Source organism: Geotrypetes seraphini, chromosome 8, assembly GCF_902459505.1.
Source record: "Geotrypetes seraphini chromosome 8, aGeoSer1.1, whole genome shotgun sequence".
Lineage (NCBI taxonomy): Eukaryota > Metazoa > Chordata > Amphibia > Gymnophiona > Dermophiidae > Geotrypetes > Geotrypetes seraphini.
Window position 1 is genome coordinate 120191584 of NC_047091.1, and position 18591 is coordinate 120210174.

Sequence of the window (18591 nt, forward strand, 5' to 3'; positions counted from 1 at the left end):
TGTATGCAAATCTCTCTCATGTATATTTTTTCTGGATATTCTGAAAACCTGATTAGGCTCAGTGTGTCCAAAGGCCTGGGTTGAGAACCCAAGGCACCTGTTTCCTTCTTTAAGAAAAGCTGCATATCTAACACTGAATAAAAAAAGCATTACAGATTTCTGTATATATTTTTTTTTCAACCCTAATTCCTAATATACATAAGAAATCCACATTCTTATTAAAATTTCCAGTGACTGATGTACACAGTGCATGCAAGAACAAGGAAATCTATGAATGTTTATACAGTTTCAGGGGTAAAACATTAGCATTGCATCCTTCAGAATCGGGGTGGGGGGAAAAGCAATAAAGGGAACTGCCAGAGGGAGTGGCCAGGTCTATCAAGGTAAGATTCAGAGATTACTGCCATATCATTGCAGGGCAGCCAATATCTAATCACGATTTTACAAATCCCCAAAGGTCCCTAAAACTGGAAGAAACAGAAAGTGCAACCTGGCAGGTGTGTTAAACATTCATAGCATCACATTCACCCAATTAAACAAGTGCTGCAGCTGCTGGAATATTATATTCCAGCATTAACAAAGGCTCTGAAACACAAATAGCAGCTGGGGTTGATTGGCATGTTATGCAAGATACCTAGGACAGATACCTGGGCAGCCACTGCATTAGTATTACTTGCTATTTAGATTATTACTGGGCTTACTGATTACATATAACATAGTAACATAGTAGATGATGGCAGATAAAGCCCCGAATGGTCCATATAGAAAAGATGGGAATCTTGTATGCTCTTTTACTCAAAATAATGAAATACTAAGGAAGGAAAAAAGAGCACTTTAGATAAGGAGGGAAATCTTGCAAGTGTCCATACTCTGTGGCCTGCAGATATCCTGAAACATGGACAAGATAGGCTATTGCTATGTTACTCTGGCTCCATACTCACAGGGCTTCACTGGTTTTGTCTTTTCTGCTCAGACCAGGGATGCGGAAAGGTTTTGAACGGGTCCGTTTCACTCCTGGGGGAAAAAGCACAGTGCAGAAGCAGAAATGAAAACCAATGCCATAAGCTGCATTTCGAGAGACAGAACCCTTAAGAGCTCTATCACAATTAGCAGGAATGGCCTCCTCCTGAGTCCCCAATGATATGCTGAATTCTTGGGACATGATACCCAAACCTTAGTCCCAGGAAAAGGATTCTCCCTCCTAAGCACCCTGGAAAAAGTCAGAACAGAACTAGGACAGTAGCAGCACATAATGGCATGCTCTTATGGAGCTGTTCCCTCTGTGTGGGACTGCCCTCCTCAATTCTCAGTACTGCTAGGATGAAACTTTAGATTTTTGTACCTTCTCCTGCTGCAGGAACCGGGAGGCTATCAGGGTCCAGCACTCCTGAGGTGGACAGGAGGGAAGAGAACACTTATTATATCACATCTCAGACTTTGTAAAATATGACTAACAGTGTTTCAACTTCAAGCCAAGTACGCCCTCTAAAGCTGAACAAATTTCTACAGAGTACCCCAAAGTTCCAATAAGCTCTGGCAGATGTATATTAAAAAATACCTGACATTCTAATTATGAAATATATCATACAATCACTTTTTCTAATCATGTTGGTCCTACTATCTGTTATCTGTTTTCCTGTCTTCTCTCAAATCTTGCCAGTGTCTCCTGTCCATTTGACATTTATTCTCTCTCTATGCCAATCATCCATCTCTAACCTCTTTTCCCTGCCATGCAGCCTTATCCTCTCTCTCCTCCTCCCAATCCAATATCAGCCCATTTCTATCTGTCTCTCTCCCCTCATTCAGTATCATCCCCTCCCCTTCCTCCAGCATTCCTAAGTCAGCAATAAAATCAATATGAAGACATGTGGAACTAAGGAAGTACTACAGGATATGTTGTTAGAACTGGGTTTATAGAAAGTGATAAGAAGAAGAGACAAGACCAATAGGAAATTTTGAAGTTTATCAAGTTGTATATGAATTTTATGCATGTTTTAATGTAAGTGGATAATAAACAGAATAAATAAACAAAAATAAATTTCCATCTGCATACTACTAATAGCTGCTAGGCACATACCTCTGATGCAGAAGTTACATGAAGGGGGGGGGGAGAGGATGTAATCAGCAAAACTAGCAGCAGCACATGCAGGGAAGAGGGAGAGAATTTTTGTGCTAGTTGTACAGCTGCCACTGACCCAAAAAGGAAATGGGAGACAGGGAAAGGTCAAAGTTTGGGCTGGGGAGGCTTATCTCCCCTGAGCCTCTTATAAGAGCTGCTTCGTTCACCCTCTCCAAGGTAGGGAGAACGAGAGGGCATTCTCTAAAATTGAAAGGGGATAGATTCTGTACAAACATAAGGAAGTTCTTCTTCTCCCAGAGAGTGGTAGAAAACTGGAATGCTCTTCGAGTCTGTCATAGAGGAGAACACCCTCCAGGGATTCAAGACAAAGTTAGACAAGTTCCTGCTGAACCAGAACGTACGCAGGTAGGGCTAGTCTCAGTCAGGGCACTGGTCTTTAACCAGAGGGCCGCCGCGTGAGCGGACTGCTGGGCACGATGGACAACTGGTCTGACCTAGCAGCAGCAATTCTTAGGTTCTTATGTCCTATAATAACTAAACAGCAGGAGAAGAACTGGGAGTGACCAGCAGCTACAGAAAAGTGGCATTAACATTGGCTGGTTTTCTCTTGCTAGGTGCCAGGGAACCTAAGGACTAACACATTAATAGGTCTCAGGCATTAGAAGTCAGAAAATTAATTACTGCATAATCAAAGTGCAACCATGGAAAGTAAGGGATATACTAACAAGAGGAAATGGTATTATACCAAAAGCAGTGATATTTCTGGATTTTTGGATTAGGATACCCATCTACCCATGAGGCTCTAACCAGAAATATGTTGCCTCTTCCTGTACCATGCTCTGAAAAAGCAGTTACTTACCGTAACAGGTGTTATCCAGTGACAGCAGGCAGATATTCTCTACATATGGGTGACATCATCTATGGAGCCCCCTAGTGGACATTCTCGCAAGCAGACCTGCTTGAAGATCTTCAAGCTTGCGAGTGTACCACGCATGCGCGAGTGCCCCTCCCGCCAGACTCGGGGCATGCGTCTCCTCAGCGTGTCCTCAGTTCAGATAGCTAGCAAAGAAGCCAACCTGGGGAGGTGGGTAGATTGCGAGAATATCTGCCTGCTGTCCCTGGATAAGACCTGTTATCGTAAGTAACTGTGCTTTATCCCAGGACAAGCAGGCAGCATATTCTCTACATGTGGGTGACCTCCAAGCTAACCAAAAGGGATGGAGGGAGAGTTGGCAATTTAGATGTTGAAAAACTGGCTGGCTAAAATGGCCGTCACATCTGGAGAAACCATCCAGACAGTAGTGAGAGGTGAAAGTATGAACCGAGAACCACCTGGCAGCCTTGCAGATTTCCTCAATTGGGGTCGATCGGAGGAAAGCAACAGATGCTGCCATCACTCGGACCTTATGCCCCATGACTCGACCCGGCAGGGAGAAACCAGCCTGAGCGTAACAGAAAGAGATACAAGCGGCCAACCAGTTAGAGATTGTCCGCTTAAAAACAGGACGTCCCAACCTATTGGGATTGAAAGAGACGAAGAGCTGGGGAGCAGTCTGATGAGATGTAGTACGCTGCAAGTAAAAGGCCAGCGCACTCTTACAGTCAAGTGTATGCAGAGCCACCTCACCAGGGTGAGAATGGGTCTTTGGGAAAAACACAGGAAGAACCACGGACTGATTGATGTGAAAGTCCGAAATAACCTTAGGCAAGAATTTAGGATGGGTATGAAGAACCACCTTATCATGATGAAAAACAGTGAAAGGGGGATCCTCAGCCAAGGCCTGCAGCTCACTGATCCTACAAGCAGAAGTGAGCACAATAAGAAATACCACCTTCCAAGTGAGATACTTCAAGTGAGCCCTAGCCAGCGGTTCAAAGGATGGTTTCATCAAGCAAGCAAGGACCACATTGAGATCCCAAACCACGGGAGGAGGTTTAAGGGGAGGATGAACCTGGAAAAGACCCTTCATGAACCGGGAGACCACAGGATGAATAGATAGCAGTTTCCCTTCAACCGGCCGATGAAAAGCAGCAATGGCGCTGAGGTGGACTCGAATTGACGAGGATTTGAGATCGGCGCCAGACAAGTGCAACAGATAATCTAGCACCGAAGATAAGGAGGCAGACAGCGGCTCCTGTCTCCGCGTAGCACATCAAGAAGAAAAGCGGGTCCACTTCTGATGATAACATTGACGAATGGACTCCTTCCGAGACGCCTACAGAACATCCAGGACTGACTGATAAAACTGAAACGAGGCCATCAAGTCTTGAGGAACCAGGCCGTCAAGTGTAGAGACTGCAGGTTGGGATGGAGCAGCGATCCCCGACTCTGCGTAAGCAGAGAGGGAAAAACAGGCAGAAGAAGAGGTTCCCTGGCACTGAGTTGCAGCAGGAAGGAGAACCACGGCTGTCTGGGCCACTGAGGAGCAATCAGAATCATGGTGGCATGAGTGGACTTGAGCTTGACGAGAGTCTTCAGAATCAGAGGGAAAGGAGGAAACACATACAGAAACAGGTTCGTCCAATCCAGAAGGAAAGCATCCGCCTCGAACCTGAGAGGGGTGTAAACCCTGGAGCAGAAACAAGGCAACTTATAATTGAGGGGGGATGCAAACAGATCGACATCTGGAGACCCCCACCGGGCAAACACCTGATGCAGAGTCGAGGAGTGAAGGGACCATTCGTGAGGCCGCAGAAGGCGGCGCAACTTGTCGGCCAGGCAGTTCTGCTGACCCTGGATGTAGACCGCACGGAGAAAGATGTTGCGGTGGATTGCCCAATCCCAGAGCCGCATTGCCTCCTGGCACAGGGAGAGAGAACCCGTGCCCCCTTGTTTGTTGATATAATACATGGCGACCTGGTTGTCCGTGCGAATTAGCACCACACGGTCGCGAATCAGAAGACAAAAGGCTTTCAGAGCGTTGAACACTGCCCTGAGCTCCAGCACATTGATGTGACAAAGATGGTACGCACTGGACCGAAGTCCCTGGGTACGAAGACCGTCCAGATGAGCCCCCCAAGCATAAGCCGACGAGTCCGTCATGAGAACCTTCTCCGGGGGAGGAGCGGGAAAGAGAAAACCTCTGCAAAGATTGGTAGAGAGCATCCACCAACGGAGAGACTGCTTCAACAAAGGAGTCACGACAATGAGTCGAGACACCGGATCCCGATCTTGGTTCCACTGAGACGCCAGATTCCACTGGGGAATGAGGAGGTGATATCTGGCAAAAGGAGTCACGTGAACCGTGGAGGCCATGTGACCGAGCAGAACCATCATCAGACGGGCCGGGACCAAGGGCAGGAGAGACACCCTGTGACAAAGCCGAATCAGGGCCTTCTGATGAGGTCGAGGCAAAAAGGAGTGAAGACGACAGGTGTCCAGAACTGCCCCGATAAACTCGAGGGATTGAGACGGACACAGCTGAGACTTGGGAAAATTCACCTCGAAGCCGAGGCTTTGGAGGAGCGAAATGGTCTGATTCGTCGCCCTCAGGACCTCCTGGCGGGATGAAGCCTTGATGAGCCAATCGTCTAGGTAGGGAAACACCTGAAGCCCCTGCAGGCGAAGGGCCGCGGCCACCACTACCAGGCACTTCGTGAACACCCTTGGGGAGGCAGCCAGACCGAAGGGAAGAACACGGAATCTCAGATATCGGCAAGAAGCCAGATGAATCGGCACGTGCGTGTAGGCCTCCTTGAGATCCAAAGAGCACAGCCAGTCCCCTTTGTCCATCAGGGGATACAACGCAGGAAGAGTGAGCATTCTGAAATTCTCCTTGACCAGAAACTTGTTCAGAGCCCTGAGGTCCAGGATTGGACGCAGGTCTCCCATCTTCTTGGGAACCAGAAAGAACCAGGAATAAAACCCCGTATTGAGCTGATTCAGGGGAACCTCCTAGACCACCCTGAGGCAAAGGAGGGCCTGCGCTTCCCACAGAAGAAGGATAAGGTGTGACCCAGAAGAAGGAAACTCTCTTGGCGGATGGTCCGGGGGCAAGAGGCTGAAATGAAGGGAGTACCCCTCCCAGACGATGGAAAGTACCCACAGGTCTGTGGTAAGATTCTCCCTCTAAGGATAGAAATGCTGGAGACGTCCCCAGATGGGTAGGGGGGAGGGCTCCAGGAGGAAGGGAGCCCGCAGGCTCAGACTGGAATTGTCAAAAAGAAGGCCCAGGCTTCGTCGGAGCGGGCGTTTGGGTCTTAGGAAGACACTGCTGCTGTTGCTGTGGCCGACGCGGAGATGGGCGAGAGAACGCAGGAGTAGATTTCTGCAGATACCTCCTAAGAGGAATCTTGTACTGATGAGCCGGAGGAGTTTTCGGCTTGAGCCTCACCAAGGAGGCGAAAGAACGCTCAAGCTCCGAAAGGCGTTTAGTGGCAGCCTCGATGGAGTCATCAAACAGTTCGTTCCCCACACAAGGGAGGTTAGCCAAACGATCCTGGAGGTTGGGATCCATGTCCACAATCTGGAGCCGAGCCAAGCCAAGCGGTGCATGGCGACCGCAAAGGCCGTGACCCTCGAGAACAACTCAAAGGCATTGTAAGTCGCCTGAAACATATAGAGACGGGGCTGAGAAAGGGTCTCCTGGAGAATACGAAACTCCTGCTCCAAGTAGCAGACACATCAGACTGGAATGAGAGGAGAGTGTCCACACAGTACCTGAGATAGAACGTGAAGATAAAGTTATAGTTCAGAACTCGGTTCGCCATCATCGAGTTCTGATAGAGGCGGCGTCCAAACTTGTCCATCGTATGCCTTTCCTTGCCCGGAGGACAGCAGCGTAAACCTTGGAGGGGTTAGATTACTTTAAGGAAGACTCGACCACCAGTGACTGATGGGAAAGCTGCGCATTCTCGAAACCCTTGACAGGGACCGTCCGGTAACAGGACTCCATCTTGGAGGGAATGGCAGTGACGGCATAAGGAGTCTCCAGATTCCGGAGGAAAGTTTGCCAGAGCACCTGATGTAAAGGCAAGCACAAAGCCTCCCGGGGCGGATGAGGGAGCCCCCATCTCCCCAAATACTCCTGAGTATATCGGGACTCGGACTGGAGATCAAGCTTAAGAGCTTGGCCCTTGTCCAAAACAAATCAGGTAAAGGAGGTTCGAGAAGACAACTCATCCTCCGGAGGTGAAGTAGACCACAATCTCGGAGCAGCGAAGAAAGAGGGGGAGACTTCCCTCAAATAATAAGCGGGGCCTCCGAGTCCCGAGCCCGGGACACTGAGGAGGCTCTGCTAAGCTCCCACGGGGGCGTAGAAGAATGGCCCCGCTGCAGACAAATCAGGGAGGACCCCGGCGTCTGAGGCACCACCAGCCGAAGCTTCGGAGAAGTCGGCGTGAAAGGTGAATCCCCGACAGGCGCCCAAACAAAAAACCCTCGCCCCGAAGAGATCATCAGGGAAGAAATCAGACAAGGGTCCATGCCCAATGATGAAACCACAAGGGGCCCCGAGGTAAGGGCGGCCGGGGACCCGCCCCGATGAGGCGGGGAAGTCCGCTGCCGCTTAGAAGGTATAGGCTTCGAAGACATGGAAGCCATAGTCCGGAGTCCCGCCCGGGACACCCTGAAAGTCTCATGCCTCAAATCAGGAGAAGAATTGCTCGAGGACAATCGGCGAGACTTGTGGGCCGGACCCCGAGCAACCGCGGGAGAACGCCCAGGCTGGTCAGATGAAGGCCGAGTCAAGGCCGAGGCCAGTTGACCCAGAACAGAGGAAATCTGCGTGGTAAGGGTAGCTTAAGCATGTCCTCAAACATAGGTAACAATACCAGAGGAGTCTGGAGACGGAGTGCAGCAGTGTGCGCCTTTGGGGCGACCTCGAAGAAGAGTATTCCCTACGTGAGGAGGCACGCTTAGAATGATGTCTCGAAGAGGCCGAGGACGCGGTGCTCGCAAGAGACTCCGGGGTCGGCTTCTTCGCCAGCACACCTGAGGAAGGAAGAGGAGACTTACCCAAGGCCAGGACGACAGACGGAGCCAAGGTCAAAGCCTTCGAGGCCGAGGGTGACTTCATCAAGGTCGAGGCCTTCGAAGCCGAGGCCCCGACAACCGGGGCCGAGGTAGAGGCCATTCTCTCGGATTCCATGGGGCCAAAAAGTTGAAGAATCTTGGCCAATGAAGAGCCCGCGGTTGGAGGGTAGCACAACGTGGGCAAGACTCAGCTCGATGATTAGCACCCAGGCACTCCATGCACCAACGATGGGGGTTGGTGATGGAGATCACCCAGTTGCACTTGGTGCAGTTCTTAAACCCGGTCGGAGGCCGGGACATAGGAAAAAATATAGCCGCAGCCCCGCAAGGCCAGACGGCCTGACAAAAACCGACCACTCAGTCGAAAAATAGGAACTTAACAAAACCGAGACGCGCAGCACAGAGACTCACCCGAAAACAAGAAAAGCAAGCCGCGGTGCAAAGAGGCATTACGAATTTGCGCAAAGCAAGGGAGCAGGGCTTCTGGCTCCACGGAAAACTTAGAACTGAGGACATGATAAGGAGACGCATGCCCTGAGTCGGGCGGGAGGGGCACTTGCGCATGCGTGGTACACTCGCAAGCTTGAAGATCTTCAAGCAAGTCTGCTTGCGTGAACATCCGCTAGGGGGCTCCGTAGATGACGTCACCCACATGTAGAGAATATGCTGCCTGCTTGTCCTGGGATAATCTGATCTTCTGTTGATGCCAATCAAGTGGTCAAAGAATACAGCAAGTCAAATCCTAACCTATACACTCACACCTCAAAAGTATTCAGCCCCTAACTTACTATACTCTCCCCACTACAAGAAAAATTCCAGCTGTTTCTCAGCTTGTTTCCAACTCTTTCCCCTCTCAATCTCTACCCCACCCTCTAGGATTTCCCAGACCACCTTCTCTCCATCACCTGGTTTGTCTCTGCCAGTCCCCTTACTCTCAATGAACCTTCGGATCAGATCTGCAGTGCTGCAGTTTTCCACATTTTGCTTGAATTCTTCCTGTACCTGTAAGGGTAATAAAAGAAGAATGAAAGAAGGCATTACAGAGGGGAGGGAGGGACACAGCAGAATCCCAGTGCTATAGTAGAAACCCTCTTTAATATGCTTTGCCCTTTTGAACAACTGTGACCACCACACACTGGCATGCAAGACCCTTTTATAAATATAAAAATTGCATTTCTGTGTCCTAGGTCAAGCATCATGCTCATTGTTCAGTATGACAGATACTACAGACAATCCAAACATCCTTTAACCGCTTATATTCAACAGATGTGATTCTGTGTTCTGCCTCAGCACTTTTGAATTCTTTGCCATTGGCCCTGTAGACTGAATCTAATTACTGTATCTGAGATTCAGCTAATGGCTGAAAGAAGGACTTTTTGTTGACACGTTTGGAGAGAATGCATAAAAGGGTGAGAGATATTTTGGGTAATAATCAGTCTGCACTGGCAAAGCAGCTGGAAAAGAATGCTTCTCTTGACACTCAAGCTTAACAGATGCAGAAAGGAAAAACACTCTTGAAGGGTGGGTTCTGGACAGGTTTGAAGGGATGCAAGGAAAAAAAAAATAGCAGGTAAGATCTAAATTTCTCCTTCCTAATCCCTCCAGACCAGATGAGATGTTTGGGCCATATCAAAGCAGAGCATTCTCTAATCGGTATGACAACATCTATATTATACCATTTAGATCACCACACTTCTGTCATATTGATTTCACTTGATCTTTCGTCTGCATTTGACACTATCGACCATACCCTTTTAATAAATAGGCTTCAATCTATTGGTGTGACTGATCAAGTTCTGCTCTGGTTTAAGTCTTACTTTGAAAACCGTTCCTCCAATGTGTTTAATAATATGACCTCAAACAGTTTTTCATTACCCTATGGCAGTGTTTTTCAACCTTTTTTGGGCAAAGGCACACTTGTTTCATGAAAAAAATCACGAGGCACACCACCATTAGAAAATGTTAAAAAATTTAACTCTCTGCTTATATTGACTATATATAAAGTAATTCTCTTGAATAGGAATAAAATAAACACAAAGAAAGTATTTTATAATTACTTTATTACGAAATAAAAATTATAAAAATTATAAAATACTTTATTCAGTGCGAAACCTGGGCCTGTTTGGCTGAACACAAAGCTGATATTCTGGCTGGAATCGAAGAAAGACACACACGTAGCTCTTCGTCAACAGCTCTCAGTCTCTCTCTGTATTTGGTTTTTATAGCATACAAAAATAGACAAATATACCCTCCATCCTTTTTATTAAACCACAATAGCAGTTTTTAGCGCAGGGAGCTCGCTGAATGTCCAGCGCTGCTCTTGACGCTCATAGGCTCCCTGCGCTAAAAACCACTATTGCGGTTTAGTAAAAGGGGACCATATTGTAAAATATAGACAGCAGATATAAATTCAGAACTGTGCATAGTAAGTGAAGGGAAGTTTTCATCTCTGGGAATTTACCCAGTTAACTATTAAGTTATTTGAGCAAATTCCTTTGAAAATCATTTTTCCTACCTTGTCTGGTGATTTCATGAGTCTCTGGTTGCACTTTCTTCTTCTGACTGTGCATCCAATCTTTCTTCCCTTCTATCAGCCTGTATGCTTTCTCTCCTCCACACCTCATTCCCTCCCCCAACTTTTTCTTCCTCTCTCCCTGACCTTTCTTTCTTTTTTTCTGTTTCTCTTCTTTCCTTCCGTTTCCCTGCCTGCCCCCTTTCTTTCTTTCTCCCTGCCGTTCCCCAAGCCACTGCCACTGCCGCTGCCATCGGGGAACAGGACCCACCAATGGATAACAGGCCCCAAAGCCGACGCGGACGCATGCTCTCCCTGACGTCAATTGTGCAATCGGAGAGGAAGTTCCGCCCAGCCAGGCAGCGATTGGCTGGCCCGAACTTCCTCTCCAACTACAGAATTGACGTCGGGGAGAAGAAGACTTATCGGCTCGATAGATTAGATCGCCAAGACAAAGTGAGTCCTGGGTGATCGACTCACTTTGCCTTGGCGAGCTACTGGCGCCCCTGCCTCGGGCCCCCTGTCAGCTCCGGGCCCGGCGGCCCTGCGGCACACCAGGCAACATCTCGCGGCACACTAGTGTGCCGCGGAACAGCGGTTGAAAAACACTGCCCTATGGTATCCCTCAAGGATCAATACTTTCTCCTATTTTATTTAACATTTTCCTTGCTCCTCTTATGACTTTATGTCAATCCATTGGATTTTCGGTATTTGCCTACGCAGATGATATACAATTATTACATCCAATTGATCCCAATAATCCACAAGAAATAGTAGCAATAAATGACAAGCTGGATCAAATTCATCATTGGCTAGATGCTAATAAACTAGCCTTAAATATTCATAAAACTAACGTTATGCTCTTTCCATGGAAGGACTGTAGTACACTTCTTTTTCCCATGTCTATTAAAGGCATTCCACTGCAGATGAATCAAAATATTAGAATTCTTGGAATCATATTTGACAATAAATTATCTTACCACGATCATATAAGCCAAGTGGTTAAATCTACTTTTTATAGACTTCGCCAAATTCGATCCGTGGCCAAATTTTTATGCGCAAAATCCTTTAATATTCTAATGCATTCTCTAGTAATCTCCAAAATCGATTATTGCAACGCCTTATTTAAAGGCTTGTCACAAAAGGAAATTAGACGTCTTCAAATTATTCAGAACGCTTCTATTAAAATTATTCACAAAGCTAAAAAATTTGATCATGTCTCACTATTACTTAAGGAATCACACTGGCTCAAGTTTCAAGTTTTATTAGGATTTTATATACCGCCTATCAAGGTTATCTAAGCGGTTTTACAATCAGGTACTCAAGCATTTTCCCTATCTGTCCCGGTGGGCTCACAATCTATCTAACGTACCTGGGGCTATGGAGGACTGAGTGACTTGCCCCATTGACCATCGCATTTTATATAAACTATGCTTACTTACTTTTAAATCTTTAGTATTTAAAACTCCTGCTTTTATCTTTAGAGTTTTAATTCCTTATTCTACTTCTAGATCACTGAGATCACAAGATCAACATTTATTGGCCATTCCCTCATTAAAAGTTATTAATATGAGGCGTCATACTATTTTTTCAATAACCGCTCCTCAGTCCTGGAATGATCTTCCACTGTATATAAGAGAGGAAAAAAATTTAGATAAATTCAAAACCAAACTTAAAAGTTTCTCTTCAAAGATGCTTTTAGTGAATAAATAATTCTATTAACTCTTTTTTTCTAATATTTCTTTTTTAATCATTTTTGTCTCCCCTCCCAATGTTTTTACCTTAATATATTGAATTTAATAATGATTGTAACCACTAAATAATTTTCCTTTTGTCTCAATATTGTATGTATAAATTATTTAACTCAAATGATTTAATTTTCTGTATAAGAATGTTTCTTTTTTCTTTTAATTTAATATGATATATTGTATGTTTGTGTAATATGTTACCCATATTTTAGATATTATTAACAATTTGTACATCGCCTAGAACTTTGAATAGGCGATTAATCAAACTATATAATAAACTTGGAAACTTGGATCTAGGGAGGGAAGCAGCAAGCTCTAAAACCAGAACTTTGGCCCCAAGGGCTGCATCCTCTCAAGCACAATCATCAAGCCTATGATGGTCAAAAGAATACAGCAAAGTCCAGGAAGCTGCCTTGCAAATTTCTTGAGGCATAATGAAGACATGCTCTGCTCAGACTGAGTAGAATGCTTTTCAAGCCTTCTGAAACCGGATTTCCACTAAAGAATGTTAAGCAGAAGCAATAGCCTCTTTAATCCACCTGGTTTACTATCACCATCACCAACTCTCCTCTACAGGTTCCCGCAAAAAATAAAAAAAAACAATTTGTTTTCTTGAACTCCTCTGTTCTCTTAAGTATGCAAGATATGTCCTTGACATCATGTAACACTGGTAAGGAAATGTACTGATTGAATGTGATTTCTTCTTTTCACATATATCAGGGAGAAACAAAGGAACTAGACTGATTTGTAGTATTTTTAGGGAGAAAATTAAGGGTCACAACGATGGTAGAAATCTTCCTAGCTGTACAGATGGCAACCAGAAATATATTTAGTATTAACATCTTTTCAGGAGGCATACTTAAAAGCCACTGTATACCACCAAAAAACAGCTAAACTTAAATCCCATAGGGGAATAATCAACCATAAGAAAGGATTCAAAATACAGTTTGACTCCCTTAGGAAATGCAAAACATCCTGATCCCTAACATTAAAGAGTGGAAATGTGAACCTGTAACAATTCTCCACTCTCTCATATATGCAGCTTTTTAGAATGCAGGAGGTTATCTAACTCTAGTAGAATAACCCTTTTGTTCAACCACATCTTTTCAAGGGCCAAGGTGTAAAACAGCATGGAGATGTGTCTTAGACCCTGTGCCAAGATTCCTTCCTTGTTGTGAATTCTGATACTTTCTATTTCACAGTGAGTGGTGTTGGAGTCGGCAAAACCTTTTGGTTGTTTTGCTCTGTTTAATTCCATCTTCAGTATACTTTTTTCAAAACAGACTTAAGAAACCTGACCATATTGGTTTACTGAAAAAATCTCCTGCAGAATAGTGCTGCCTGATTCACCGAGTCACGTCAGTAAATTTATTGGAGAAAATCGGATTCACTATTCAGTGACTCCCACCCTGGTGAGACCTGACATACCTCCGAGGCCTCCTATAACAGCAGCAGCGGTAGTGCTCTTAATGGACTGCTTTGTAGCCTTCCCTCTGCTGCATCACTGATGACATCATCAGTGATGTGGCAGAGGGAAGCCCTAGCAGGACAGGCTGTAAAGCCCGTTCAGAGAGCTGCCACTGCTGCTGCTTTAGGAGGCCTCGGAGGTATGTCAGGTCTCACAGTTGGAACGTCAGTGAGGTGCTTCTGCACAGGGGGATGGGAAGGAGGGATGGAAAACTACTGCACAAGGCAATGGGGGAGAGGAAAGCTGCTGCTTAGGGGGATGAGAGGAAAGATGCTGCCCATGGGGGGAAAGGAGAGAGGTAGAATTGTTGGGATGGAGGAGAGGAAGGGAGAGATGAAATAAAGAGGTAAAAGGGGTGAGAGAGAAATCCTTCATATGGTGGAGGGGAGGGAAACATGCATGGAGAAGAGAGAGATGATCACTGGAAATTTAGTGGTGATATAAAAAGTCATTAATCTATATCTAATCAATATCTATTTTAATTTTATTTTACATGTGTTTTAAGCAGCAGTGTATAAACGCCTAAATTTAAATTAAGAGTAATGAATGGCTTATCAGTTAGAAAGTGGAGGGAAATCAATAATGATAATCACAGATCCTCAGCTACAAAATGCAAAATATTAATTCTCACTTCCACCTACTGGCAGAAGAGTTTAAACCCAAATCATCTGGTCTGGAGGGCTGATAAGAAAGAGGCACATTAAACACAAGGTGAAATCACTGGCACGCTACTGGCTGATTCCATATTATAGTTTTCACTCGAGTGTGTAGTCAAGATCAGAGCAGAGAAGCTTACATCCTGAAGACAAATGCGTGGTTGCACGGATGGTGTTGTCGAGAGCGTTTTGGCTTCTTAGAACATAGGATGATTTTCCAAGGGCTGCTGAGCAAGGATGGTGTGCATTTATTAAAGAAGGGAAGACATGTCTTCAACAGCAAACTAGCTAACCTACTGAAAAAGGCTTTAAACTAGAATGATTGGGATAGCAGGGTGATCAAAGCCCCCAGGTGAGTATAAGCTAGAGAATGACACGGTGGCGGTTTATCCGCGGCCACCACATTTAGCCGCAGGTAACCCGCCAAAACGGGGAACGAAAACTAGCAGTCACTGCGGGGACGGGGACAAGGCCATTCACCGCCCCGTGGAGCGGTGAATGGTCTTGTCCCCACAGTGAGGCATGAAGGATCGCGCGGTCCCCGCAGCCCACACCCGCCTGCCCAATCGATCCTAGTGATTAGCCAGCTCTCTCCCTTCTCCTCACCTTAGTTTGTAGGTTTTCTTTTTCGGCGACCCGCACGTTATCAAAGAGCCGCGCACCCGCTGCTGCTCAGTTTCGATCTTCTGTTCCAACGCAACCAGAAACAGAAAGTTGCAGCAGAACAGAAGATTGAACACTGAGCAGCCGCGCGAGCATGGCTCTTTGGGAAAGCGTGCAGGTCGCCGGAAAAGAAAGCCTGCAAACTAAGGTGAGGAGAAGGAAGAGAGCTGGCTAAACACTAGGATCGATTGGGCAGGCGGGTGGGGGCTGCGGGGACCGTGCGATCGCCCGTGTTCCCGGCTCAAACTGGAAGGAGGGAGTGAAAGGGAAAAGGATTCTGGGCCAAGGGGATGAAGACGGAAAGAAAAACCCACAGCAGGAAAGAAAGGGAAGGACAGGCAGGTGAGCCAGATGCTAGAAGCAGGGGGGGGAAGAAAGAGGGAAAAAAGCTAGATGGGGTTGAAAAGAAGAGACACACTGGTATGGAAGAGGAAGATAGGGGAAATCTGGACACAGGAAGGTAACAGAAAGAGGGGAAATTATGTGCATGGGGGCGGTATATGGACACAGGGGGGGGCAATGGCAGATACATAGGGGAGATATTAGAAATGGGGAAAATAGGAGCACAGAAGCGAGATGGTTTATGGGGATGGGACAGGGACCGAGCTCACAGGCTCCAGTGGCTTGCACAAATTACATTGTAACGTGCCATGAAAATAAGAGGGAGGAAGGTAGATAGATAGGCCACGCGAGAGGAGCTGAAGGGTGGTAGAAAGGAACAGATGGTAAAGGAGGGAGGGAAGGGTGGTGGTGGAAAGGAATAGGACAGACATTGAAGGAGGGTGGAGAGGAACAGACCTTGAAGGGAAATGTGGAAGACAGAATGGGAAGAAGACAGATGCCAGACTATGGGGGAGCGGAGGGAAGAAGATGGGTGCTAGACCAATTGGGGGGGGGGGGGGGGGTGAAGGGAGAGGCACAGTAACATCAAATGGAAGACGCAGAGAGAAGACACACAGTGGATGGAAGGAATTGAATGAAAAGATGTGGAAAGCAGAAACCAGACAACAAAGGTAGAAAAAAAATTCTATTTATTTATTTTTTGCTTTAGGATAAAGTAGTATATTAGTTGTGTTGATAAAAATTTATAAACAAAGCCCTGCCAGCTGAATATCTCTTTCTCTAGTTCAGCAGCAGGAACTTTGATTTATAAGAAAGGAATAAGCTAAATATTACAGTACTAAGGCTTATATGGATGCAGCGGGGACGGTGACGGGGCGGTGAATGGGATGGCAGTGGCGGTGACGGGGCGGTGAATGGGATGGCAGTGGCGGGGCGGTGAAGGGAACGGCGGTGACGGGGCGGTGCAGAGGATGGTGGGCCGGGGACGGGGCGGTGACAGATTTTTTCCCCGTGTCATTCTCTAGTATAAGCCCTCTGGTAAGTAAATCACTACATACCTTTACACAAATGAGAAAAAGGGACAGTATCTGAAAAGCAGTATATACTGTGACAAACCCAGCACCAGCTCTAGTTTTGCCCCTGGTAAGATCCGGTGCAGAAGAGCTGACCAGGTTGATTCTGGCGGTCAACTTGAGGCTGACCCCTCTTGTCCCTACATTCAGAGTAATAGTGGTATGGGACAGAGGCAGGCAGACTGTCAACAGCAGCCGTCAGGCTATAGGGCAGCTAGAGAAGCTACAAGGAATTTAGCTGCACCAAGTAAACCCAGCCAGAGAAAGGCTGCTTTAGAACCAAAGCCCATCCCCCTCTACAGGCTGAAGGGGATTGGCTCTGAGCTGCTTAAGAGCAGGCTGAGGCAAGCAGAAGGAGGAGGAGGGGCGAGTGACCAGGCTGAGTCACTCCCACAGCCCAAGGCAGGGCAGGAGCCGTGGAGCCAGGCAGCAGAGCCAGAAGTATCAGATTGGCAAATGCAGGAGGTGGAAGAAATCCTCCCCACCTCAGGCTTCCAGTTTCCTAATGGTGTGGAAAGCATGGAGGTACAAACCGCTGGTCCTGTGATAGAGAGCCAGGCAGAAGCCATGGACATTGAATGAGAAAGAGAGAGAGAGTGAGTAACTGTGAAACAGTTGGTGGGGGTTTTTTTCTCCTCTCTCATGCTTTCTGTCTGTGTGAGAAAAAGCCTGAAGAATTGCTATGTGTTTGGGCTTTATTATGATTTTTGGTTTAAGTACAGTACTTACCTGAATACTGACTACTGGATTTACTTAAAGCCAAGTTTGAGCAAAAGAACCTAAAGGTTGAATATTTAAGTTTATTTTTTGAACTGTGAAAATCCTGCTGTGGCTCCCGTTCTTGGGAAGCTAATTAGCTTATCTCCCTCAGCTGTTTGTTTTTGCCTTCCATGAGGTAGCTGAAGAAAGCTGGGCTGTTTGCAAGGCTGTGCTGTGGCTTACTGCCTAATGAGGTATATAATATTGTTTGTAACAAGGGTTTGTTCTGAATGTTGCCTGACTGCTGAAAGACAGCTGTTTCATGCCTCTAACAAATATGGCTGGGAGAGAATTTAACTTGTGTTTGAACACCATTATAAAGTGCATTTCTGAATCAGAGTACAAGGTCTCAGGCAAAACCACCTGTATGAGATTTCTGTTTTGGTATTTCTTTATTTTTGCAATGGACTTTGTTTTGAATGAAATGCTAAAGTGACTTTGTTTTATGTTGCACCTTTTTGACCACTGAGGTCAGAATAAACATCTTATTCTTGCTTGAAGAACGTGGTTTGACTGGTGGTGTTTTGAAAACCCATACTTACCTTGTCTCTCCCAGGCCTAGGCAGTCACCTAGGGCCAACTGAAAAGTCCTGAAGATACCCCTGGTTAGAGGGGAGTGGGCACCAGTGTTCCCTCTAAGCTGCGCTGGCGTGCGCTGGAGCACAAAATATTACATCGCAGCGCACAAGTTTCACGTCACAGCGCACGGCGTACGGCTGATGGCAGGGCGGCGAGAGGAGAATCGGGCGAGTTGGCTCATAACTTGCTGGCGCCCGATATTTTTAGCGCACAGCGAAAAAAATTTTGCTCACAACACCCGCCCGCTTAGAGGGAGCACTGGAGGGGACCCGCCAGAATCCCAGTGTTTGTCACACGATAGCTCTGCACTGAGGAGTGTTGGTGACAATACTAATGCTCAAAGTATCGAAAGTAAGGTTCTTGATCTAGAGGCTGTGATGGAAGAGGTTGAGTTGAATTTAGTTGTGTACAAGGAGATGTGGTTCACAGAGAGGCATAACTGGAATGCATATATACTGGGCTATAATCTGTTCAGGAAAAACAGGGTAGAAGAAAAGGAGGGGGAGAAGCATTATATGTTAAAGATCATATTAAAGTCACACCATTGCAGGATCTACAAGGTAAAGAAGAGGCACTGTGGATCGAACTGGAAAGAGGGAATGGAAAATATTGATATACAGGCTTCCTTCACATGTGATTTTATGTTATGTACTTTTATGATATTTTAACATGTTTAATATTAAGTCTTTTTAGTTTGTATGTTTACCCTAACTTTGTAATTTATAGCTGTACATCGC

At 46.2% G+C, this 18591-nt stretch overlaps 1 protein-coding gene across 3 annotated transcripts in view; it reads right to left on the reverse strand.

Annotated features, from left to right (window-relative positions):
• The window catches only part of FCHO1 (FCH and mu domain containing endocytic adaptor 1), a 222127-nt gene that overhangs the window by 91476 nt on the left and 112060 nt on the right, over nucleotides 1-18591 (reverse strand). For all 3 annotated transcript variants that reach the window (XM_033954521.1, XM_033954523.1, XM_033954522.1), the window contains exons 10-12: nucleotides 8960-9056; nucleotides 1343-1387; nucleotides 942-1014 (exon numbers count right to left, since the gene is read on the reverse strand). In XM_033954521.1, the coding sequence (XP_033810412.1) occupies nucleotides 942-1014; nucleotides 1343-1387; nucleotides 8960-9056 (215 nt within the window). The remainder of the gene's footprint in view (nucleotides 1-941; nucleotides 1015-1342; nucleotides 1388-8959; nucleotides 9057-18591) is intronic.